At 48.6% G+C, this 24,207-nt stretch overlaps 1 protein-coding gene across 1 annotated transcript in view; it reads right to left on the bottom strand.

The window, feature by feature from the left end:
- Nucleotides 1-494: 494 nt before the first annotated feature.
- The window catches only part of Tbcd (tubulin folding cofactor D), a 104,213-nt gene continuing 80,500 nt past the window's right edge, over nucleotides 495-24,207 (bottom strand). Inside the window, exons 13-29 of the mRNA XM_005350959.2 lie at nucleotides 23,091-23,122; nucleotides 21,526-21,588; nucleotides 20,481-20,557; nucleotides 18,994-19,075; nucleotides 18,328-18,446; nucleotides 16,649-16,740; nucleotides 15,763-15,903; nucleotides 10,099-10,182; nucleotides 8,868-9,026; nucleotides 8,655-8,793; nucleotides 8,288-8,409; nucleotides 6,648-6,725; nucleotides 4,927-5,016; nucleotides 4,307-4,394; nucleotides 3,592-3,701; nucleotides 2,242-2,326; nucleotides 495-959 (exon numbers count right to left, since the gene is read on the bottom strand). Of these exons, the coding sequence (XP_005351016.1) occupies nucleotides 942-959; nucleotides 2,242-2,326; nucleotides 3,592-3,701; nucleotides 4,307-4,394; nucleotides 4,927-5,016; nucleotides 6,648-6,725; nucleotides 8,288-8,409; nucleotides 8,655-8,793; nucleotides 8,868-9,026; nucleotides 10,099-10,182; nucleotides 15,763-15,903; nucleotides 16,649-16,740; nucleotides 18,328-18,446; nucleotides 18,994-19,075; nucleotides 20,481-20,557; nucleotides 21,526-21,588; nucleotides 23,091-23,122 (1,579 nt within the window). The 3' untranslated portion in view covers nucleotides 495-941. The remainder of the gene's footprint in view (nucleotides 960-2,241; nucleotides 2,327-3,591; nucleotides 3,702-4,306; nucleotides 4,395-4,926; nucleotides 5,017-6,647; nucleotides 6,726-8,287; nucleotides 8,410-8,654; nucleotides 8,794-8,867; nucleotides 9,027-10,098; nucleotides 10,183-15,762; nucleotides 15,904-16,648; nucleotides 16,741-18,327; nucleotides 18,447-18,993; nucleotides 19,076-20,480; nucleotides 20,558-21,525; nucleotides 21,589-23,090; nucleotides 23,123-24,207) is intronic.

The raw sequence follows: 24,207 nt of genomic DNA, 5'->3' as shown, positions 1-24,207 counted from the left end.
AAACTCAGAGACCCGCCTGCCTCTGCTGGGATGAAGGTGTGCACACCATTCCTGGATGTTTCCTCTTCACCCAACACAGTGAAGACCCAGCAAGAGCCAGAGTTCCTTCCATGAGGACAGATTTCCGTCTACCAGTGTTGAGAACACAGCTCGATAGAGTTCCAGTTTTATTAGGTTTCTTGTGGTCTGCTCTGCTAGCACCAAAATTTCATTTACTAGAAGTGGGGACATGGCCTTGGGCACACACAGCCTCTAGCTACTCTTTCTGCTCTTCAGCTCATAGACTACTCATATTCTCTCTGAGGCTAAAGCTCAATGAGCACCGTTCAGCAGGCTCCCAGGCCTTGGATATAGCCAGATCAAAGAGGCAGGCCTGGGGCTACCACAGCAGGACAGGTAATGTACATCCTGGGACAGGAGATGCAAAGGATCCAGGCCCGGGGACCAGAGCTGTCCCGTAGTCCCACAGGGACACTGGACTCTGAGGATCTCTTGCTCAGAACATGATAGGACTGCTGGGGACGTGGCTGGCTCAACATGAGGGAGGAGAGAGCTCCCACCACTGCATGTGCTCAGCACTTCACACTCTCCACCAGGGTGTGAGCATCTGCCATGCTACAGAGATCACTCAGTGCCTAACAGCCAGCAAAACACCAGGAGTGGAACCCACGGTGGATCTTCACACCTAAGTCCCAGAGATGGAGGCCGGGCTGTATGGAACATGATTTAATGGGAAGCACATGGTGTTAGGACAGCAGAAGTACGGGCAGACCAGGCCACCAGAGGACAGCATGCATGAAGTTACTGCTCTCTGTGGATGGCCTCCCAGTCCAGCTAGCAGCATGTGCCACCTTTCTCAGGTGTGTGGCACCAAGTTTCCATGATGGTAAAGCTTGTTGTAGAGCCTCGTGGCAGGGCATCCCAGCTAGGCAGGCAATGGCTCAGCTTCCAGGAGCAGGCTGTAAAGATACACAGCAACGTCAGGCTACTCCCCACCCTCTCTGATGTATGGCTAAAGGCTGCCATGTCCCAGGATCCTAGCAGGTTGGTGGACAGAGTAGGTTGCTAAATTGTTCTTTCCATTGATCGGGAACTTTGAAGTATGTGAATGAACAGAGTTGAAAACTCAAGTTTGCTCTCCATATAGGAGACTGAGACTACACCCTGGCTCCCCAAGGGGGGGGGGGGCTAGGCACACAAACCCAGCATAGCGCACACAAGAGAGGGAAAGAACAAAATCCTTTCCAGCATGCGAGGTAACAGGAGCTCAGGGTTTAAAGCCAGATCATCAAAGCAAAGAAAACAGGAAAAACAGTAGCTGACCGTCAAGACTGTGTCAGCTAAATACCAAGGCCTCAGGGTTAGGGCAAGCCCTGCTCAGAAGTCAAGGTCAGGGATGAGGCAGTAGGCAGGGAAAGAGTGCTGGCCCCAGGGTAATCAGGGACAGAAGAACAGAACAGTGAACAAGTTAGCAGGATGGGAATTGAAATCCAGATAAAGAAACCATAAACAGGAAGGTCAAATAGGAAACAGAGACTATGAACATAAACTTGTCAGTAATTAGAGTAAACATGAAACACTAATTAATAAAGACCTGTAAATGACACAAAGGCATAATTTACTGTACAGGAGACAAGCTAACCAGATGTCACCACTAACAGGCAGAGGGGATGTCAAGTGTAGGAACACCTAGTTAATAACAGCTCCAGAGTGCACCCCCCAAAGTTCAGACATAATTAAAGGACAACCTAGACAAACGCAAACACTGCTTCGTCAGTACTGATTGGAGTAAGACGACAGAATCCCCACCATGGGGGCCTGCAGCAAGGTGGGAAAGTCATCTCTGTCAGGCACACCCGAGCTGTCTTCTAGGGAGGGATGTATCCCACAGTGGAGATGGACTGGCTGACTGGAATGTTCCTCTGTCCCTGACTCACCTAGGACTCCAGCATGAGGCTGGGCTTCTGAAGGCTCGGGTTCTATAAGGGCAGGGAGCTAACATCCGACAGCAGCTTCCACAGCCAAGCACAGGCAGTCAAGAGGACTGAGGCCCCAGTGGGACAGAAGTCCAGGGGGACACGGAAGCCTGAGGGGACAGGTGTCCTCAGAGAAACAGAGCCCCCAATAGGAGGTACATCCAGGCAGGGATAAGAGAACCGACTGTGAGACCCGGTTTACTTTAGACTGGCGCTCAGAACAGCAGACAGCACAGGCCCCATGTATCCTCAGAATACTCGTTACCTTTGTAGCCAGCTGGGGTCTGGGCACACCAAGGAGGTCACACAGGTGATTCCGCTGCCCTCTTACAACTGGAAGCTCTGCGTCCCTGGGGAGGAAAGCATTTGAGTCCCCGAAGCCAACATGGTTCAGTTCCTTCCCCCAGAGTAGATACCAGGGCCCATACCCTGTTCTAGGAACATACAAAAGAGACGCGACCTCAGGCTAAGAGGCTTCTGAATCTTCATTAGAACTCAGCTGTTGTTGACTTCATTGAATAGAAAGGTACAAAGCATGTTTTGTAAGGGTTAGTAAAAATAGTCCTCTGTAAACCAGGTGTCATATTCTTCAGAGTTGTAGGGCAACGCATGTAACCCCGGCTCTAGGGGGATTTGGGCATCCTTTTCTGGCCTCGGTAGGCAACTGCACTCAGATATGCAAGCCCTCACAACACATGCATACACAAAGTTCTCCCTCCCTCCCCTGCTATCCTTTCTCAAGATGAGTGTTTTAGGAAGTTGGACGCAATGCCCAGTGTCTCCTCAGAAGGCACTACTGACAGCAAAGACCTTGAAATGCATTCTGGCCTTCCAGGCCCCACAGTTCTCACAGAGGCAAGAAGGCCACATCCTATCATGAGCTCCTTTGGAGATCGCTGTTCTGGGGAGCATGCATGAATAAACATCACAAACCCTCACTTGCTACCACCCCAACAGACCTGCCAGCATTTGAGGTCAGCAATACCCTTCTCCATTAGTCTGAGCGGACAGTGTCTGCAGTAGCAGTAAGTTGGCCTACCTGGCTGTGCCTCCCAAATAGTATATCTGCTACCGGGGACAAGTCAGCTTGGTAGTGCATACGTATGTGACTATGAGCAGCTGTATGTATGTGATCATGTATGCAAACATGTATATGAATGTGTACAGTGCCTGGATCACAGGTCATATAAGGTAACTGCTTCCAGGCTCAGGCTGAAATGTCTGAGAATCACACCCACAGGCTGTACACCCCACCACCACCATCTCCTCTCCACTTCTTGACTTTGAAGACAAGTCTCTAAGGCCATTAAAACAGGAAAGATCACATGGCAGTAGGAAAATAAAAGTTGCTAACTGACACCCACTTGGTGGCATCCTGATGACCCTGTATTCGAGTTACTGAAAAACACCAGCTTCTGAGCCACTCTGCCCACCTCTGCCCACCTTGCTTACAAGAGAAAAGCAGTCAACATTAAACATTTTCCTGAAGCTCCCAGGATGTGTCTGTCCTCAGGCCTATGTGAAACTGTTGAGGGTTAGAAATGTCTCCCCTCTTTCCATCAGAAGCTAGGGGGACAGGAGAGAAGTGGCAGCAGCTCAGGCAGGCCCTACTTACCATGCTGTGTCACTGAGCACAGACATGACCTCATCAAGCATGCCTGCATCCACCAAGTCGCTATAGGTGAGCACCATCTCGTATAGCTGGCTTGCCGTGGCCTTCCGGATCTGGGACAAGAACAGCAGGTCAACAAGAGGAAAACCCATCACCACCGGGAAATGAATCTGGCCACAGCCCAGACACTTTTGCCATCTCAGACATGCAGCAGAAGGAAGATCAGCAGCCTCTGTCAGAAGGGACTCCTGCCTGGGAGTCCGTCCCTCTTGCTAGTGTCCTATGACAAACCACTTCAGATGGTCTTGTCTACCCTGTAATGTGCCTTTTTGAGGATGAGCGGTGGGCCATCCCACTCTACCTCAAAAAAAAACTACTGTCCTTTGCAGAAATTCCCTGATTACTTAGGGGAGAAATTTCCCTTTTGGGATACTTAGAGTTCTTGGGTAGGAGGGGAATCCTAACCCTAGGCTGTTGACACCCCACCCTCAGCAATGTTTCCTTATGCTCACCCTGCCCGGTACCAGCACCCACGTTCCTTTCATACGAACGCTGGCCACTTGACTACCATGACCCAGGGCTGCCCACGCCTGGAAACCATCTCACCCTGTGTTTACTTCTAAACCTACTTCAAAGTTACACCAACACACACTCGTCTAAAGGCCATACGTGAGCACAGACCTCAAGTGTGGCCTTGAGATGGGACGGACACACTCACCACAGGGAAAGGGTGGCCAAGGAGGATGAACAGCTGCAGAAGGACCTTCTGTCGCACGTCACCATTGAACTGCACCATCCCACAGAGCCTGCAGAAAGCCCACAGGGGACATGGAGCCATGCCATACTCATGTTACCCGAGGACCCAAGACACATCTGAGACCCAACAAGTACACAGCATAAGCCTTGAGCCATGTGCTAATGTGTGTGCACCTATATACACACCTGTGTGTTGTGTGCTAGTGTGCTCCCATGTAGTAATATGGTCATGTATCCAAGTGTGCACTGTATACTAATGTGTTCCCATGTACTTGCCTATACATAATGAGATCTCTGTGTTAGCATGTGCCTGTGTGTATCTATCAGATTGCCTACACATGACCAGTGTTCTGTGCCAGTGTGTACTTGCCCAGATGCCTGAACTGGCATAGTTGTATTCACATTCCTTGGGCTTATACAGTAAGGTGAGAGATAGAGCTTTCCTGTCAGGTTGACCTTCCAGACTGACAGCAGTCATCTGACTTTTCCCTTCCAACAGTCCATATTTTAAACAGCTTTGTGATCAAAATTCTATTTCCCACCAAGTCCCTCCATCTCCACCCAGGAGCACTTAAAACTCACACTGCAATGCTCGCCCGAAGCTTCTGGACATCTTTTGACTTCCTGATTTCTTCCTTACAAAGTGTGAGCAACTTCACACAGAAGGGGTGGCTTCAAGGGGAAAACAGTATTGTAAGTAGGTCTTTACAGGAATACAGAGCAGTATGGTTCATGCTGTACTGGCATCCAGTGTGCTGTTGGTAGCAATAACCTGAAGGTCGGCTTGCTCAACAGATGCTGTGCCATGTGGCATCAACCACTTTCTTTCATTCCTCACAAACAGCAGAGCACAGCTCTCCTATCTCATTACTGGTGAGATATGCCATCACCCACCTCACCGATGGTATTCAACACCTGGGCGGGCAGGCCCGGCACAGTTACGGTATGACCATGTCCAAGTGACCCACCCAACAGAAGACCCTACCAGCAGGTACTATTCATGGAAAGAAGCCATATGAGGGGTCCTAGTCATCCCCAGTGACCTTGATACTGGGCTACCACACCAGGCTAGTCCACGACAGTTAATTCCCAGGTCAACCCTGGTATGAAGAGAATGCTGCCGTACCCTGGGACTTTGATCCAGATCTCAGTCCTTCCCTGACTAGCTCTCTAAAATACATCTCAGCTGGTCTTCCTCTGGGACTCATGCAATTCTCTTGCTCTTCTAGACTTAAAGGTCCCACACACCACAGACTCTGTGGTCCCAGTGGTTCCAATCCAGGTCTACACTGAACTTGGTCATCTCCAGCATTCCTGAAAGACTCCTGAGCTGATCCACCAGGCATGAGCCTCCCATGGTTGGTGTCTAATGAACGTCTCGGCTCTGCCTGTCTGAGTGGGATGACATGGCTTCCTGGCCACACCTGGTATTCTGGAAGATTTCTGTTGTGGAAAGAGACACACCGGCCATAACGTTTTCCGGCTGCTATGGCTCCCTCACGCTCACATCTGTTGGTGTCATGCCCCTGGATCAGCCACAGTCTGGCGCCTGATCAATAGTCAGTTACTACTCACACCTGAACACATATTCTCAACATGACACCAGCCTGGTGCCCATAGAGCACAGATCTTCTCATGGGGGGGGGGGGGGCAGAAAATAGAAAGCAAATAGCAATGAACAAGGAGACCAGTCTAGACCCAGTGGATTTGAATCCACCACCAGTTAGCTTAAAAGGAAAATCCAAAGCTCCAGGCAGTTTCTAAGGAACTTAGCTTTCATTCAGTGAAGACCACAAGGCAAAAATGAGCACAAAAGTATCATCCACTCAGGAAGGCAGCCTGGCACCTACGTGGTTCCAGGGCTTAGAGACATCATGCAGCTGGACTGTCTGCTCCTCTGGACAAGAGGCAGAGGAACCACAGACAGCAGGAAGCAGCATTCGTGCCCTGTGTCCCATAGCCTCTGTCCCACTATGATGGGCATAGGCACACTCCTGGGCCCCAAAACACAGCCCACATACTGTTCTATTTCCATCTAGCCCTTATCACACCTCAGGTTCCATCAGCTTCCAGACCTCTCTGCCTGCCTGCCTGCCTGCCTGCCTGCCTGCCTGCCTGCCTGCCTGCCTGCCTGCCCTAGTAAGTGGACTACCTCACCTGTCCAAGCCCACCTTCCTACCTGGGTAACAGTGAAGCTAGCCTGAGCAACACACAAGGTACCAAAACAATAAATACATTTTTTTTTTAAAATTTGGGCAACTAGGTTTCACCAGATAGGGAGCACTAAGCAAGCAGATACTTACTTCTCCTCAGCAGTAAAGATGTCGAAGCACCCATTGGACAGCAGCTGGTCCAGCATTTTCAGCAATGATACAGACACCCTGAGAGGTCAAGGTAAGCAAACATGAGACCCACACAAGCACCCAAGAACTATGAGCCACCCATGCGAGGGGCAGGCAAATGCCACTGACAAGTTAAAAACAAAAACAAAAACACAAACCCTTAACACCACGATGGCTCTTCCTAGATGAGTCTAGAGTCAAGACAGCCTTGCCAAATTCTTAAGGACAGACACACCAGTATTATAATTCTTACAGAAAGCCAGGATGACTATGGGGAGTAAGAATAAAGCAGGAGCCAACGTGGCTCTTTTCAGGGCTTACCTAAAGCAAAGGTAAGAACAGAGTTGCTGATGTAAAGATGTACAGACGGCCAGGTAAAGTCCAGCATCACCTGTACACCTGATGGTTTTGACAAGGCGCAAAGCCACAACAGTGAGCAGTCCAGCAGGCTGTGCTGGACAGCTAAACAACTGGACAGTCATTTGCAAAATTAAACAAAGCACTCACAAAACTATCTCAAAACAAACCATAGGGCTAAAGATAGAACCTAAAGCTGAAGCTTCTGGAAGAGAGGAGCTCTCTAGGCCCTCCAGATTAGGCAAAGATTTCTCAGCAACAACACAAAAGCTCATTGAAGCACACGGCAGGTGAGAGGTGGCTCCTTCAAACCACAGACCTAACAAGGACTTGCCTGGTCCAGTGAAGGCATCAAAACCAGGGAGGAGGAAAACCCAACTAAACAGCTGTGGTGTCAGGGAACGCACACCTCAGACTCTAGGAGGGCGACTGAGTGTCTAACAGAATAGCCACCCGAGAGGCTGACCACACTATTGCTGGTGAGACATGGAACAGACGGGACCAGCAGCTTCAGAGAAGTTAACAATTGACATGGCCCCTCAAGTCCATCATACAGTGTGTACCCAAGAAAAGGGGGTGTGTGCATCCACAGAGATCTATTCCTGCATGTCTACTGCAGCTGTCTGCAAGGCCTGGAACATAAAATGCCCAAACAAGTGAGTCAGCTCAACAAGAGGACGGACAGACAGACAGATGGGGTGATGACACTGCCTGCCTGTTTAAATGGAATGACACAAAAGGCCACCTCGACTTTGGTGATTGCAGATCAGTGGTTGCCAGAGTGGACAGCTGGGAGAGCTCTGGGGTAGGAGGAACAAGAAAGGTTTCGCACACCCACAGGAACCACCCCACATACTTCATGGGTTGCCTTTCCGGTTTCTTATATTCTCGATGAGGTTATTACAGACAAGAAAAGTCAGGGAATATTCCTACAGACTAGAACCTCATCCCACTTCACATGCTATCTGGCATCTGCACACGCACACAAAAAAGCTCATTTTCCTGCCCAGAGTGCCTTGAGGGAGAGGGATTGCAGGAGGTGAGTGCCAAGAACCGGTGAGGCCCAGAGATGAATGCTGGGGTTCACTGAAGTTACTGAAGGGAGCCAGCAGGGCCTGACGGTGTGCTGGGCCCTGCTCCTCACCTACTAACTGTGACCATGTGTCCCAGGGAAACCTGAGCTCTGTGGAAATAGGATTGGGGCACAGGCACCATGACCTCCCAGCCTCAAGATACCCCCTCACCTGTCATTCAAGAGATTGTCCTCAAAGACCTTCAGGAGGGTCCCACTGAAGCTCTCCAGGAGTTGAGCATCCTTCTGAATCCTCTTCATGTACTCAAAGAGGCTCTGTGTAGAATACCTGACCTAAAACCCGAAACGTAGTACTGAGGCACAGCATGGCTAGCTTTTCCCTTGGTCCCCCAAGGCTACGTCAACAACAGTAAATGCTTAGGACTGAACAGAAACAACTGCAAACTACAAAGACATGAGGGCCTTCCAGGTGCTGGGCTGTTATGACTGAGCATGTGCAGTGCACACATCTAAGGACAGAACCCTCTGGAAGGAGTCCCCTGGATCCCCTTGTCCTGCACAGCCTGATACCTCCTTACCGTAGACGCCGTCAAACCACCAACAGACACAGCCAGCCCCAGCAGCACATGGTATCTGTAGGTGGGCAGTTCCAAGAGCTGGGTGATGAGAGGGAAGGCCTGGGAAGGTGCATTCCAGTTCACAGAGGCCACGTCAGACCTGAAAGAAAGTTATTTCCTCAAGGCCACGCTTGGAGGAGCTGGGCTGCAAAGGGGATCCGTACCTGACAGTACCTGGGGAACAGGCTTTCCAGTTCTCTGCGGTGGGGAACATGGGGAATGGGAGGGCTGTCGAAGTGCAATAGAGTCAGGAACACCTGGGCGGCATGGGCACGGAACCGATCAATCTTCTCGCTTGCCTGCTGGGCAACGCAACACATGACGCGCTCACAGCTGCAAACAGGACACGTGTCTTAGTTAGGGTTTTTATTGCTGTGATAAAACACCATGACCAAAAGCAATGTGGGTAGAAAAGGGTTTATTTCCACTTGCAATTCTCAGGTTATACTTCATCACTACAGGAAGTCAGAACAAGAACTCAAGGCTGGAGGCAGAACAAAGGCAGAAGTCATGGAAGAATGCTGCTTACTGGCTTGCATGCCTTGCTCAGCCTTTCTTATACAACTCAGGTCAACAACAACAACAAAAAGCTGGAAGGTGGTGGCGCACACCTTTAATCCCAGCACTTGGGAGGCAGAGGCAGGTGGATCTCTGTGAGTTTGAGGCCAGCCCGATCTACAAGAGCTAGTTCCAGGACAGGTTATAAAGCTACAGAGAAATCATATCTCGACAAACAAAGACACAAACAAACAACTCAGGTCTACCGTCCTAGGAGTGGTACTGCCTACACTGACCTGGGACCTACCATATAAATCATTAATAAAGAAAATGCCTAGAGGCCAATCTCACGGATATATTTTCTCAATTGAGTCCCTTTCTAAATAATTCTAGCTTGTGCCAAGTCAACAACAACAAACAAAAAACCTAACCAACACAGGATGCTACGACTGCACCCTGCACCCCAACATCTCAAGAGCCACATAACAGGCACATGTGGATGCTGATGAACTCTTGGGATGGAGGTGTGAAAACCAACAGTATTGCAGGTCAGTGACAGAAGAAAGGTGAGAAGCCAGGCTGGAAAGGAACAGTGGAACTCCGGGCCTCAGCAGTGTGGCAGAAGAGGTTGAGAATCACCGGGGCTGGATCAAATGATGGTGGCCCCTCCTGGCCGGAATCTCGGCTACAGAACCTGAGTTCAGAGACCACCAGTCTCACTCTCTGAAGCTGGCTGCCAAACAGGCCAGATCAAAGGAGGTCCTGGTACAGGGGTCGGGGGGTGGGTATCCTGTCCTGGGGACATGGAACAGGAGGAGGCCCCTGGCCATGGCCCACAGACTGTGCAGGGGCTACTCTGAGAAGGGATAAAGACACAGGGCAGCCCCTGCTGTCCTCAGATACTCACATGTGGGCCTCAATCAGCTGCGGCTCTGTCCGTGCCAGCAGAAGTATCAAGTCCATGAGGCTCGTCATGGCAGCTTCCCGGACCCTGTGAATAAGGAGATATAGGAAGGTCAATCCAGGACAGGGATTCAAGCCCTGGTCCCATCAAACACATCCATCGGGTCCTGTGAGAACACAGTCTACAAAGGAGCCCAAGAGGGGGAAAAAGTCTTGAGACACCCAGTGACCACACACAAGCTTGGTTCCAGAAGGCCAAAACACAGGGAAAGTTTCAGAGATTACAGAAATCCCACTTCAGTGTAAACCATCAGAGAAACCCAATGCCGGCAGCTGACAGTCTTTACTTAAATCCCTTGACTGGAGAATGAGGGACGTGCTCTCTCTCATACCGTCAAGCAAGAGGGCTCATTCTTAGCATCTGAAGACAGACTGGACAAGTCTCAGCAGGGCCTAAGACATGTGCACACATCATCGAAGCAGCTACTTCCCACAGCCTCCTCTCCTGTGAAGCTGGCCACGGTAGTCTCTATGAACAAGGATGGTGCTTCTTGTTCTCACCAGAGAGCAACCAACATTTATATCCATTCTAGACTTTCTTTCTTGCTAAACAGAGCTGTCCGTCATTAATTCATATCGAAGAAAAAAAACTAATTCCAGAGCAAAAGTAGCCATTTAAACTGGGATACAGGTGCATTCAGTGAATCAGGAAAGGAAGAAATAAACCCTCAGGCTTCGGGTCATCTCTGCCTCAATCAAACCCGCTATGGGGCTTGTACCAGGTTCCCTCTGAGGCCCATGAGCCCTTCTGAGGGGAGCTCGCAGACAGCAGTGCAGGCCAGGGTTCCAGGGGACTCCTCAAAGTCAGGTGAGGGTCACTGGACACAAAGTTAGCCTGGGGATGCAGTGGGTGCAGCACATGGACAGTGGATGCCACGGGACGTAGGGAAGGAGATCTGCAGGGCATGCTGGGATGAAATGGGGTACATCTGCAAAGAATGCCAGGGATGGGGGAGACCTGCAGAAAGTACCATAGGACACAGGGGCATGACTGTAAAGTATGCCAGGGGACACGGGGAAGTCTGGAAAGTGCCCAGGTCTAGGCGCACCATTAGAAAGCACAGACATATGGTGGGGTAATCTGTACATTTCTTTCATGGTGCCTGCCATCTCTGAAGCTATGATGATACACAGGGTGAGGCTCCAAACAATACAGCAGAAACCAGCAAAAGGACAAGCTGTGCTTGCCAAGCACATGAACAGGAGAAAGAACTGAGTCCTGAGCCTCAGAGGACCACTGGCAGAGCCCCAGGGCAAGGAAAAAAAAAAATCACATCCCAGATAAGCTCCCAGGAGCAAGGGCAACTGCATGAAGCCATTGTCACGGAGCCCAGTCTATACGGCCAGGTCTGTCCAGACTTGGCCACCTCTCTCTGTGAAGCCCTTCCTTCCACTCTGTGACCTGAAAACACAGTGGACAGCAGTGTATTTGGCTGGCCATTATCACTACCTGCTAAAAGAAAACTATATAGCCCTGCAATTTAACCACAACAGAGAAAATCCAGTTAAGAATTTCAAGTGAATAAAACCTAACAAATGCCAAAATAACAGGAGCAACAAAAAGAGACTGACCAAGTGTACAGTCTTTACAATAACTGTATCTGAAAAATATGAAAATAGAGAAAAGTAAATGAAAAAGACAGAATTTCAAAAACAATTAGAATCTCTGAGAAAGTTCTCAACACTGATCAATTAGAAAGGAAAAAACAAAGTGTCAAGGTGTATGTGTCACTATGTGCCTATAGGGTTCCCTCCTACAGAAGTTTGAGTCGAGCCTCCCAGTACCACGAAAGTTGGTCCTCAGGGAGGAGGCCTCTGAGCCCCGTGTCTGAAATGCAATAGGGACTTACCTTCTACCTCTGGGAGACAACCAAGGGCACTAACTAGTAACAGCCTGCAATGTTTTAGGACTCCCTTGGACAAGCCTAACCAACCCAAAAGAGGGCTTCTCATGAGTTGTTAGGGTTCTTATTAGATGGTCTTTGGCTCTCTAAGAGGGAGCACGGTCAGCCCAGATGGGAAAACTTTATTTAAAATACACACATGTGTTTATACACCAGCTTACATGTACTATAAGTGTTTTTGTATAATTCCATATGACTTCTTCAGACTCCTTATTGTTATTTTACCCTCCTCCTTCTGTGTGGGAAACTAACTGTTCTCTAAGTTGACCTAAGACCTGTTCAGTAAGAGGGAAACCATACCTTATACTAGAAGCCCAGTCGACCCTCTAGGACTTGTGAAGTCATGGCTCTTGGAGGAGAACCCACAACGGCCACCACGATACCAACCCAGCTAATCCCTAACTTCAGTCTCAGCATCTGTCCCTGTGCTCACAGAGAAGTGCAGTCCCCACCCTCATCAGGGACCTTCAGAGAAAGCCACGACCAATCAAAAGGCAGAGCTGTGGAGCCCCAGCCCCAACTCACACATCATCCGCAATATAAGCAGCTAAGCTGCAGGGATCACTGTAGAAGAGGAGGCAGAAAGAATGAGAATCAGAGGAAGACAAACCAGTAAAGTGTCACCGACGTTACTGCCTAAAGCTGAGCTGAAGAAAGACAACAGACATGGTAACGTGGTGTGGGAAGTCCTTCTGTATAGGTGTTGCTTTTATTGGTTAATAAAGAAGCTTCTTTTGGCCAATGGCTTAACAGAATATAGCCAGGCTGGAAGAGATATAGAGAGAGAGTAGGCAGAGTCAGGGGGAAGCCATGCAGCCACCACAGGAGACAGATGCCTCCGCTGGAGCCTGCCAAAACTTTGCTGGTAGGTCACAACCTCGTGGTGATGCATAGATTAATGGAGATGGGTTAGCTGAGGATATATGAGCTAGCTAGCAATATGCTTAAACTGTTGGCCAAACAGTATTGCAAATATTATAGTTTCTGAGTGATTATTTCGGGTCTAAGCAGCCGGGAACAAATGAGCCATCTCTGACAACAAACACAGATTGAGGTGGGCAAAGCCTCAACTCTACATGAACTACTAAGGAATTTAGAGAGTGGGAGAGAAACACACACACACACACACACACACACACACAAACACGGTGCATAACAACAGCCAATGAAAAAAGGAAGCCATGAATTTGAAAGAACAAAGAGCGGGGTATATGGGCGTTTGGAGAGAGGAAGGAAAGGGGAGAAATGATGAAATAAAAGAAAAAACTTAAAAAGAATGTCTGGTTCCATCAGTTGCTGGATGAAGGTTCTATGGTGATATTTAAGATATTCATCAGTCTGACTGCAGGGCAAGTCAAGATCGGGCTCCCTCTCCTCTACTGCTTAGGGTCCTAGCTGGAGTCATCCTTGTGGATTCCTGGGAATTTCTCTAGAGCCAGGTTTCCTGCTAACCCTATAATGGCTCCCTCAATCAAGATATCTCTTTCCTTGTTCTCATCTCTGTCCTTCCTCCTTCTCGGCTATCTTATTCCTGAAGTTCTCCTCACCCCTCCTCTTCTCCCCTTAAAATTCCCTTCTACCCCCATCCCCATGCTCCCAATTCTGTCAGGCAGTCTTGTCTGATGGGAACAGAGGCAGAGACCCGCATTGCAGCACTGGACTGAGCAACCAAAGTCCAGTTGAAGAGTGGGAGGAGTGAGAACACGAGCAAAGACATCAAGACCATGATGGGACACCCACTGAAACAGTCTACCTGAGCTAATGGGAGCTCACCAACTCCAGCCGGACTGGGAAGGAACAAGCATAGGACCAAACTAGTCCCTCTGATTGTGGTTGACAGTTGCATGGCTGGAGCAGACTGAGGGGCCACTGGCAGTAGCACCAGGATTTATCCCTACTGCATGTACTGGCTTTTTGGGAACCTATTCTCTTTGGATGTATACCCTGCTCAGCCTAGATAGAGTCAGTTATAAAAGCGGTAACAACTGCTGGGGAGAGGAAACTCTTCAGCTGGTGAGATGCATACAAGTAGAGCAGACGTCTCCAGAGACTTCTGTGAGCTGTCTCCCCTGCTAGGGAGTGCCTTTGAGTCACCCGTGTGTAAGTGACTCCTACTTCAGGAGACCGACTGGCTCACCACGCTAGACTTGGGTGGGATTGTTCTTCGGTCTGCCTTCAGTGCCTTACACTGGGTAAATAGATGATTGTTCACACCTTCCATGGACAAGACACACAGTGCTCACCATTCTTCTGTCTTGAGCTTCAAGAAGGAATCCAGGTGAACTAGGTCTTTTGGGAGTCTAGGGGCCTCAGAGAAGAAGCCTAGGACCTGACTATTTATCGTAGAACCAAGTGACCAGCTCCATGTGGGCTAGGTTCACAATGCCACCTTAGGCCCTGTCTGCCACCTAGCCTGTAGTACATTCTGGAAGGATCTGGACAACAAAACATGTCCAAGACACTTCAGCCCACATGACGTGCCACAACCAAGACGACAGATCCTTCTCAAGGAGAAAGACAACCAGGCGCAAGAAATCTCCGGCAAAACAAGATGGCCATTGTCAATGAGGAACCCTTGAGGTCAGACCAAAGGAGCCATTTCTCATGGACATCTTGCCAAGAGACACTACAGGGAAGCAGCCTTGTAGCTGACAAGCCACACTCAGCTGTGCCAGGGGAGACCTTGGCATTGTGGGAAACGGCCAGGGGGTCCCTCAAAGTCTCCATTCTCCAGGCTCTGATGAGACTGACGTCAGCACAGGAAAACTTGTCTATGTAGACATCTCTGACATGACAGCTGACGGACCTGAAGGGAGCTGTCCTAGGGAAGAGGAAGATAAGCTTGCAATGAAGGAGCATACAGGAAATGCCAGCAAAGACCCAGTGCAAACACAAATTAATGATCAATGTAACATGAAATTAAAAATATTAAATGAGCTTAATAGTAGAGAAATAAAGGGAGAATCGCTAGCAAAGCAGATTATATAGCATTTATACAGCCAAAGAAGAGCAGCAACAACAGAAAGTTGTACAAAACGAAGAAACCTTCAGGATCTGTTTGGTATGTGACGGGTGCTTGAGTTTCTGGAATACGAGGACATGGGGGATCTCCAAAATGATCTGTAAAGTGGGGTAACCAGCTAGGAAATAGGATGTAAGAAGAAACAACTAGCTGGGCACCCAGAATGAAAGGAGGGGAAAATGAAGAGGCAAGAAGAACAAGTTAGAAAGTAATGTCTGAAACATCCTATGTAAGGGATAACATGTTCTCTCCATGTTCTGATCCCAATCAAGACAGCATCTTTTACGAGCTCCTTCTGAACTCTTTACCATCATTGCCTAAGGCCAGCAGGAGGTACGAGGGGGTACGAGGGGGTACAAGGGGGTACAAGGGGGTGCGAGGGGGTGTGAAGCACCCGGTAGAGCTGCTGACTCAGACAGCAGCAGCCTTGTTCTCTCCCTCACAAGGTGCTGCAACCTGGGCAGGAAACTTGCCCTACAGGAGGAGAAAGGGAAGCCGATCGTGCAGACTAAAGAACTATGGATGTCTGAGCAGCAGAAGAGGGCCTGAGACGTCAGTGCAGACCATTGCTATGAGCGTTTCTAGCATGACTTAATGCCTATTATTTCAATCCTGGGTACCTCAGGATGCTGTGCCCTCCCCTATCTCAGAAGAGAAGTCACAGTACAAACACTGTCCTTACCAGGCTCCCACATCCCCTCTGCTGTCTGTGGTATAATCGTTCATGCAGTCCAGCAATGCAGTGTAAACCTCGGAAATGTTCTCTCTGCACATGACTTCATCTGGAGGGCCCTCTGCTTTCACGCCAACCGTCTGGCAAACTCTGAAATTAAGATATGCATGTCTGTGAGCTCATCCTTCACATTACGATGGCCTGGGGTGTCTTGCTGCAGGGAACACCTGGCATGGCACAAGAGCCCCAGGCAGACTTCAGGGCCCAGGGCACCCTTCCCACTGCAGATACGGAATGGTGCTCACTGTGAAGTCACCTTCACTGCCCCACAATCTACAAGGTAGCTGGCTCTTTCTCTCTTCCACCCCAATAAAAAGGATAATGCTGCTTTGAGAAGTCAGGACTGAATGGGCTTGCAGAACCACAGGGAGCCAGAGAAGGCAGACAAGGCCCTCACACTGCATCTACAGACAGAAGCCACTAAGACACAGGGTTCAGGCATTGCTCCCTTTGTCAGCCTCAAGCTGAGGCACGATCCCCAACTCTTCATCCATTTTGTTTGTTTATTCAGCAGTATTGGGCATAGAACCCATGGCCTTGTACATGCTAAACAAGCACTCTAACCCTTGGCTATTCCCAAAGCCAGCACAATGCTTTGGTTTGTGTGTGTGTGGTTTAAGGCTTCAATGTTGCCATGGCTGGCCTCAAACTGCTGTTCCTCAGCTTCTGAGGTGGTTTTCAAATGAAGATACAAATGTTCCCTGACAATGCTCTAGAAGGGGAGAATTAGAAAGCAATAACAAAGCAGCTCTATACATTTCTGCTCTCTGCTAGCTAGCATGGCAGGTAATCCTTGTGGTGCCTGTTGGTGCCCACCTGCCAGGCCAGGGCTCACCTTGAGATTGCCTTCAAACCATCTCTCCTGGCCTCAGCAAAGCTCACATCCTTGGGAGAAGTACGGGTGACTGTTCTTAGACCTGTGAGAACCTGAGGGCAAAAAAGTCCCCCAAATCAGTAAATAAGTATCAGCTACAAAGTAAACATGTTTTTTAGACAGTCTCCATAAGCTTGCAAACCCTCCTGTCTCACTAGCCTAAGTGCTGTGTGTACCACCAGACTTGGCTGTCAGCACACTTCTGTTTCAGACAGAGATGTGGCTCTGGAGCCACGGACACAGCAGCCATAGGTGGTGCTTGTCAGGAAGTTCACAGGAGCCACCTCCCACACAAGACAACAAGCTGATTCAGTTTCTGGAAGAAAGTTTGAAAAGAGATCCCATAGCCTCCCATCTGCTGCACCGGAACTCCAGCAACTGCTATGAATCTGCCTCATCCCTACAGGAGATTCCTCTCTATTGTTCCCATCTTGGACAGGGGATAGCTGACATTCTAGATCTCAACAATAAATGAGCAATTATAGTTTTATGTTTTCTCCTACCCACTGCCCCCGACCAGCGAACACACGCACATGTGTGTGTACACAATCATACATGCTACAGCCTGTATGTGGAAGTTAGAGGGCAACTTGGTGGAGCTGGTTCTCTCTACCTTTATGCAGGTCCTAGGGATCAAACTTGGGTCACCAGGCTTGCCGGAAAGTGATTTTATTCACTGAGCCACCTTGTAGGCCCAGGGCTATTACTTCGTAAACTGATAGTTCAGTTCTAAAATCTTTTATTGTTTATCCACATTTCAAGTGGATAAACCCCAGGGTGAGTTCAGTTATTATAACAGCTATACTCGGCTTTGTACAGGGTAAAGGGCCTACTCGTCACATCATCAGAACTGCCTGATCCCACAGGAGGAAAGAGAGCCAGTATACATAGAAGCAAACATGGAGTGTGTGTCTTACTGCATCCCAGCTGTGTGGCAGGCAGCAGGGGCAGACAGAGCAAGAGCACCTGGGGGAAGGAGGTGTTGGTAGGACCAAGCCTAGTGTTTCAACTCAGAGGGGAAAGGTGCATGGTCTCCAGAGTCAGGCTGGAGGCACGCCCAGGTCTTAGACAAGGACAGGTGATAGAGGAGATGCTGAGAAGGGAAGACAATGGGGAGAGAGCAGGCCACACCAAAGCAGAGGAAACAGTGTGAGAAAAATAATAGCACATGATATACTCTTCTATGGCACAGGCAGAAAAGAAGCCCATAGGATACCAGGCTGAGACACTGGGCTGGCAGCCTTCAACCATATCCAGCCTACCTTCTACCATGACTACCAACAAGGTGAGACACAAGGCACATAGGAACATAAAATTTCATAAGAAATTTTAACTACATGGCTTTATTATTAGGGAAATAAATTGAGATGGTTACAAGAATAGAAGACACATGCCAGCACCAGCTTCTGCACAGAGGCTACCATTTTCTCATCAGGAAGCCAGTTTCTTCAGACAGAGCCTCCTACCCTACAAACCTGAGCACAGCTCTCTATGCCTTGCAGGAACAGTCAGCCGCCATTGCTTTCATGGCCACGTGTGCTAATACTGAGAATTCCCGCATCAAATTCCCAAGCAGAGGTGTGCGGATTACTTGCCAGCCCTTCCCATCTGTGCCCCCTCGGTGCTGTTGGGACCCTCACCTGCTGCAGATGGCCCCTGAGAAGGAAACCTGGAAGGGCACCCAAGGCTGAGGAGAAGCCACAGCGGGTCATCTCCTCTGGGCTCTGGAGCTCAGCAAGGTACTGTGGAATCAGTTCCCCTAAAAAGAAAGAAATATTTAGAAGTGGCCTGTGTCTAGTGGTGCCCCTCAGAAATACAAGTTAGATGTGTAAGGTGAACCAGGACAATGATGCAGACATACCTTCAAAGTGATAGATAAGCTATAAGAAAATTTGTATAAGGTGGTTTTAAGGTTTCCTTAAGATTTTTGTTGTTGTTATTGTTGTTTTTTAAGACAAGGTTTCTCTGTGAAATAGTCCTGGCTATCCTGGAACACATTCTGTAGAATGGCTGGCCTAGAACGCACAGAAATCTGCCTGCCTCTGCTTCCCGAGTTCTGGGATTAAAGGTATGCACCACTACCACTCGGTTCCTAAGATATTTTTCCTTTATGTCTGTGTTTTGTTTTTGTTTGTTTGGGACAAAGTCTCTCTATTTAAACCAGGCTGGTCTTGAACTCACAGTGCTCTGATAGCTCATCTGGCATTAGGGAAATGTACTACTACTAAACCTGGCTTTCATAAGGAATTTTAACCACCTGTCTACACTGTGATCCCTGCTATAGGCCCAGCATACAGCGCACTTACTCTCAATGGTAACATCTGTCTCCCCAGCCTCCTTCATGTAGTATTCATTGCAGAGGGCGGCCAGGGCCGAGACAGCTGCCTCCTAAAACAGAAGACATGAGTGATAAAAGGGTCTAAGAAGTCCTCAGCCACAGATGCAAGGGCCACTGCAATCTGACAGTGATTATGTTTAAAAACAAATTAAAGTATGTCATCGCCACACTGTTTCTCTAATAAATCTTCTGACTTTCCAGTGTGTCTACCAAACCTGTCAGATGTATCAATCACCTTAAATTCTATGCACTAGTAAGCCTAACGTGAGAACTCTTATTTCTTCCAAACAGTACAATTCTCATGTAGTCTTATATGGCACAGTTAATATAAGACAAAACATGCTTCTCTTCCCAGCAGCAGCAATGTGGGGATTGAGTGTTTACGAGGACAGGGGGCTCAAGGCGGCCCTGATAGAACCTGGTGTAGGGAACAGGAGGGTCCACTGGCATCCCGCACAGAAGTGTATGCAGAACAGAGGGTGAGGAACCAATCTTAGCCCCAGTAACCCTGGCGGAGGAGGGATGATGCAGGGTCACACGAATCAGAAGGTGGCGATGTGGCATCTCCCTAGCTCCCCACCTCCCCTCTGCAATAGATGACTTGACTTCAAATCAAACCTTCCATTCCACCCCTCCCCAACTGAGGAGGGGCAGGGAGAAGAGCAGCATGGAGTCCCTCAGTACCTCACAGAGATGCGACACACACTAATTAAGCAACAAAAAATACGATCATGGCCAGTGGGACTCGATTATGGGCAGTTTTCAAAGAAAAGTCTGAGATATCAACCACGAGGCCTCCAAATTTAACCAGGCAGACTGTATGTAACCAGGAAGAATTCCACAGAAACAAAACAGAAGGAAGTGCAGGACAGGCAGGGGCTCATACTTCCGCACCTTGTCTGGCACGTCAAACATCAACCATTACAGCTCACGGCCTATGAAATGGGCTGTATGTCACAGCTCCGATCCCGAAAGATGAACATAAGCGAGCATCTAAGTTGCTCAATCTCGTCTTCATGTGAATACTTTCCCAACCTGACCTACGGCTACCAGAAACTCAGGTGTTGACTGGGCACGCTATCACTATCAAAATAGAGAAGAAGAGCCGGGCGGTGGTGGCGCACGCCTTTAATCCCAGCACTCGGGAGGCAGAGCAGGCGGATCTCTGTGAGTTCGAGACCAGCCTGGTCTACAAGAGCTAGTTCCAGGACAGGCTCCAAAGCTACAGAGAAACCCTGTCTCAGGAAAAAAAAAAAAAAAAATAGAGAAGAAGACTGGTGGAGACAAAAGTATAGTGAGGGAGGGTAAAATTCCTGGTTACCATGGTCACTCTAGGCTACCCGTGTGAATCATGCAGAACCGATGATGGTGCTGCAGACTGTGAGGTTAGTGCATGAAAGGACCACCGAGGCAGGCGCTATGGACAACAGGGGAGAGAAATCCCGCGTGGCATACCTTGATCTGCTGTCGGGAATGGCTGGAAACAAGGTGAAGACTTCTAAGAGTGTCATCTATCAGCCACTGCCAACCATCTGGTGAAAAAGCAAAGACAATGACTAACCTGCCTCAGAGTACTCAGCCGACATTCACAACAACAGACATGCATCCTGGAGAAACTCCAAAGTGAACATTCCCAGACCGCGTAAAAGTCCAAGGGCCCCAGTTCCAGGAGGAAGCCCACCTCAGGCTGCTAAAAGTTAGCTTCCCCACACCCTGCTGCTGCCACCACTGTGTAGAAAATGCCATTCCCTGTAAACCAAAGACTTGCACATCACGATAGAGAACTCCTCTTTTGTAACAGCTGCAAGCTTTAAGACATTTTTTAAAGATTTATTTATTTATATATTCATTTATTATGAATACTGTGTTCTGTCTGCATGTGTGCCTGCAGGCCAGAAGAGGGCACCAGATCTCATTACAGATGGTTGTGAGCCACCATGTGGTTGCTGGGATTGAACTCAGGACCTCTGGAAGAACAGTCAGTGCTCTGAACCACTGAGCCATCTCTCCAGCCCAAGTGATCTTATCTCTTTCTCTTAGACAATCTTTCCTGGTCCTGTACAACTTAAACCTAACTTCAACTCAACTATATCTAATAAATGGACTGGAGATATGCTTGCTCTCTGTTCAGCTAAATCAAATTAGTAACTTTAGATGAGGCTAGAGCAGACTTGAGGGAGACTGTCTCTCTCAGCAATGAGAACCATCTGGGCAATAAATAAGTACCAGGCAAGGAATGACCACAAATTTCCAGGACTGGAGACCATGGTGGCAGGCAGAGCCACAGCTAAAAGCACCAGTAGAAGATTCCAGAAGAACTTCCCACTTCCCTGTGCTTTCTAGCAGAGGGTGGCAGGAGGTGGCAGCAATTCCAAAACAAGATGTACCAATACTGCGGCCCTTTCAACTTCACCCCACCCCAACGAGTTCATCTCTTATTCTGTAACCCGAATAACAGTATTAAGAAAATGTTATCTGTATCACTGAGAAAAGCACCTACCAATAACGGTGTCACCTTTAAAGGGCATTCTGGAAAGTGACAAGTTCTTTATTAAAATGCACACTATGGAAAAAGAAAAAAAATATTATTTTCCAAAAGTGTATAACCAACACCTAACTCTTCCACCCACCTTCATGCTGGCCAGACCATAAGCAAATCGAGGCTATCTCCCCAGATGGACATTAGGAAGAAGATACTCCAGACCTAGCGTCATGACCCCTCTTAAAAAGACCTGTGGGAGCCAGCATGGTGCATTTAATTATAGCATTCAGGGAGAGAGAAGCAAGTGGGTCTCTGTGAGTTCGAGGCCAACCTGGTCTACAAAGTTAGTTTGAGGAGAGCCAGAGCTATTACAAAGAGAACCCTGTCTTTAAAAACCAAAAAGGAGGAAGAAAAAGAAGGAAAAGAAGGAAGAAGGAGGAGGAAGAAGGAAGAGGAGGAAGAAGGAAGAGGAGGAAGAAGGAGAAAGAGGAAGAGAGAGAGAGAGAGAGAGAGAGAGAGAGAGAGAGAGAGAGAGAGAGAGAGAGAGCGCACAGGCTGTGAGGGACAGTCCAGAAGACATCTATCTCCCCGAGTATAGTCAGAGTCCACTTGGACTTGCAGAGCAGTTCAAGGGTGAAACAGTTCTGACGGGTCTCAACTAGGGCTACACCAGCACACCAAAACCTGCTTCCCCCGCCCTGCCCACACACACACCAGACTAGGATATCAGCTGCCAAAGTGGCCAGTTCTGGCCAGGATATCTGGAGATACCCCCCTAGACAAGCCAGGAAGAACCTGGGCTTTCTATTACATTCAACTAACTGGGAATATTCATCTGATTATGCTGTGAGATCCCTGTGGACACTAACACAGGATCTGATTAACCATTCTGCAATGGTATAATGCTTTTGTACACTGTAAAGATCTGTCACTTGTATTGGTTTAATAAAACACTGATTGGCCAAGAGTCAGGCAGGAACTATGGGCGGGGCAACCAGTCTAGGAGAATTCTGGGAGAGGAGAGGCTCAGTCTGCAGCTGACACTCGGAGGCAGAGAAAGCAAGATAAGAAGGACTTACTGATAAAAGGTACCAAGCCACAGGGCTAAACATAGATAAGAATTATGGGTTAATTTAACTTGTAAGAGCTCATTAACAATAAGCCTGAGCTAACAGGCCAAACAGTTTATATATTAATATAAGTCTCTGTGTGTTTCTTTGGGACTGAACAACTGCAAGATCAGGCGGGACAGAAACATCTGCTTACACCATTCCTTACTCCATAGAACTTAGTATAAACAGGAAATCTGCAGCTGACATACCCCCAGATCCACCACAGCTACCAGTCCTGTGGTATGCAAAACAAATCAGAGGCCCAGAGCTGGGAAATGGAGTAACTGGACACAGCAGAGCATGTGCACAGACCACATTCACATCCTCCTGGGACAACAGCAAGCCAGGCCCGAGCAGGATCTCCAACAGAAAAGAACTGCTACCACTTGGTATTGGGGGGCCTGGCCTGACCTCAGAGTACTCTTCCCCCATACTGGAATAAAGGACAGCAGTTTCTGGCCCCAGACATACCTGCTTGTCTCATAAGCTCTCCTCCCAGACCCCTAAAAAACAAAAGGAACAAACAGTTAAAATCTTTTATACATAAAACATGCAACACCTCTCCAAGCAACAGAAACTTCAGGTACCAAAAACTGTAACAGTTTCAGTTAGGAACATAGTCTGCCCCAAGTGTGGGCTACATTTCTGGCAAGAAACAAAAATCTGTGGCAAGATCATCCTCTGGCAGACGACTGTCCTTTGAGCTGTCAAAGGAATCTTGGGCATCACTGATGAATCACACAGAACCAATCTCAAACGCTGCTTAACCACACTTTACAACAATGCCAGGGTGACCACTGTGCGGTCCAAAGCAGTGGGACACTAATGTTCATCATTACCCAGCCTGCCTGCCAGAAGCCACCCAACCTGGAATGCTAGCAAGCAGGAGCTGGGAAAACAGTACTGGCTTTGGAGGCTCCGGCTTCTGGCCCCAACAGTAACAAGATCTGCCTTAAAATTAGGAAGCCAGCTGGGCAATGGTAGTGCAGGCCTTTAATACCAGCTCTTGGGAGGTAGAGACAGGTGGGATTGCTGTGACTTTGAGGCCAGCCTGATCTACCAAGAGTGACTTCCAAGACAGCTGGTGCTGTTACACAGAAAACCCTGTCTTGAGAAAAATCAAAAACAAAGCAAACAATTAGGAAGCCAGAGAATACATGTGCTACACAGCAGACTTCTAACACCTCAGGCACCACCACGTAAGTCACATGGGCAGATGTGGGTGAAGCCCTAATGGAACCCCTGGATGTCCTGTGACAACAGGCTCAAAAGAGACAGAGATGCTTAGTGGGTGAGGCCATGAAGGTCAGAGCCTGCAGCACAGACACAGAGAGTGGCACGGAGCTCTATGTGCCAGGAAGAAAGAAAACACATAGAAGAAGAGGGCAAGATGCTTCTCAGCTACCCAGGCTGAGAACAATCTTCATCAGCTGGGAAGGAAAGGCCATAGCAGGGTCCTCATAGCGGCTGTAAATCACCAGCAGGTTAGCACTGTTCTAAACAACCCAAGCTATGATGCTGTCTTGAAAGTGTTTAAACAAAACCAGAAAAAGTGTGTGCATATGTGCGTGTGTGTATGTGTGTGTGT

This window comes from Microtus ochrogaster, chromosome 7, assembly GCF_000317375.1.
Source record: "Microtus ochrogaster isolate Prairie Vole_2 chromosome 7, MicOch1.0, whole genome shotgun sequence".
NCBI classification, from domain to species: Eukaryota; Metazoa; Chordata; class Mammalia; order Rodentia; family Cricetidae; genus Microtus; species Microtus ochrogaster.
The sequence above is the reverse complement of the archived record's forward strand: the minus strand, read 5'-3'. Positions and strand labels throughout refer to the sequence as shown.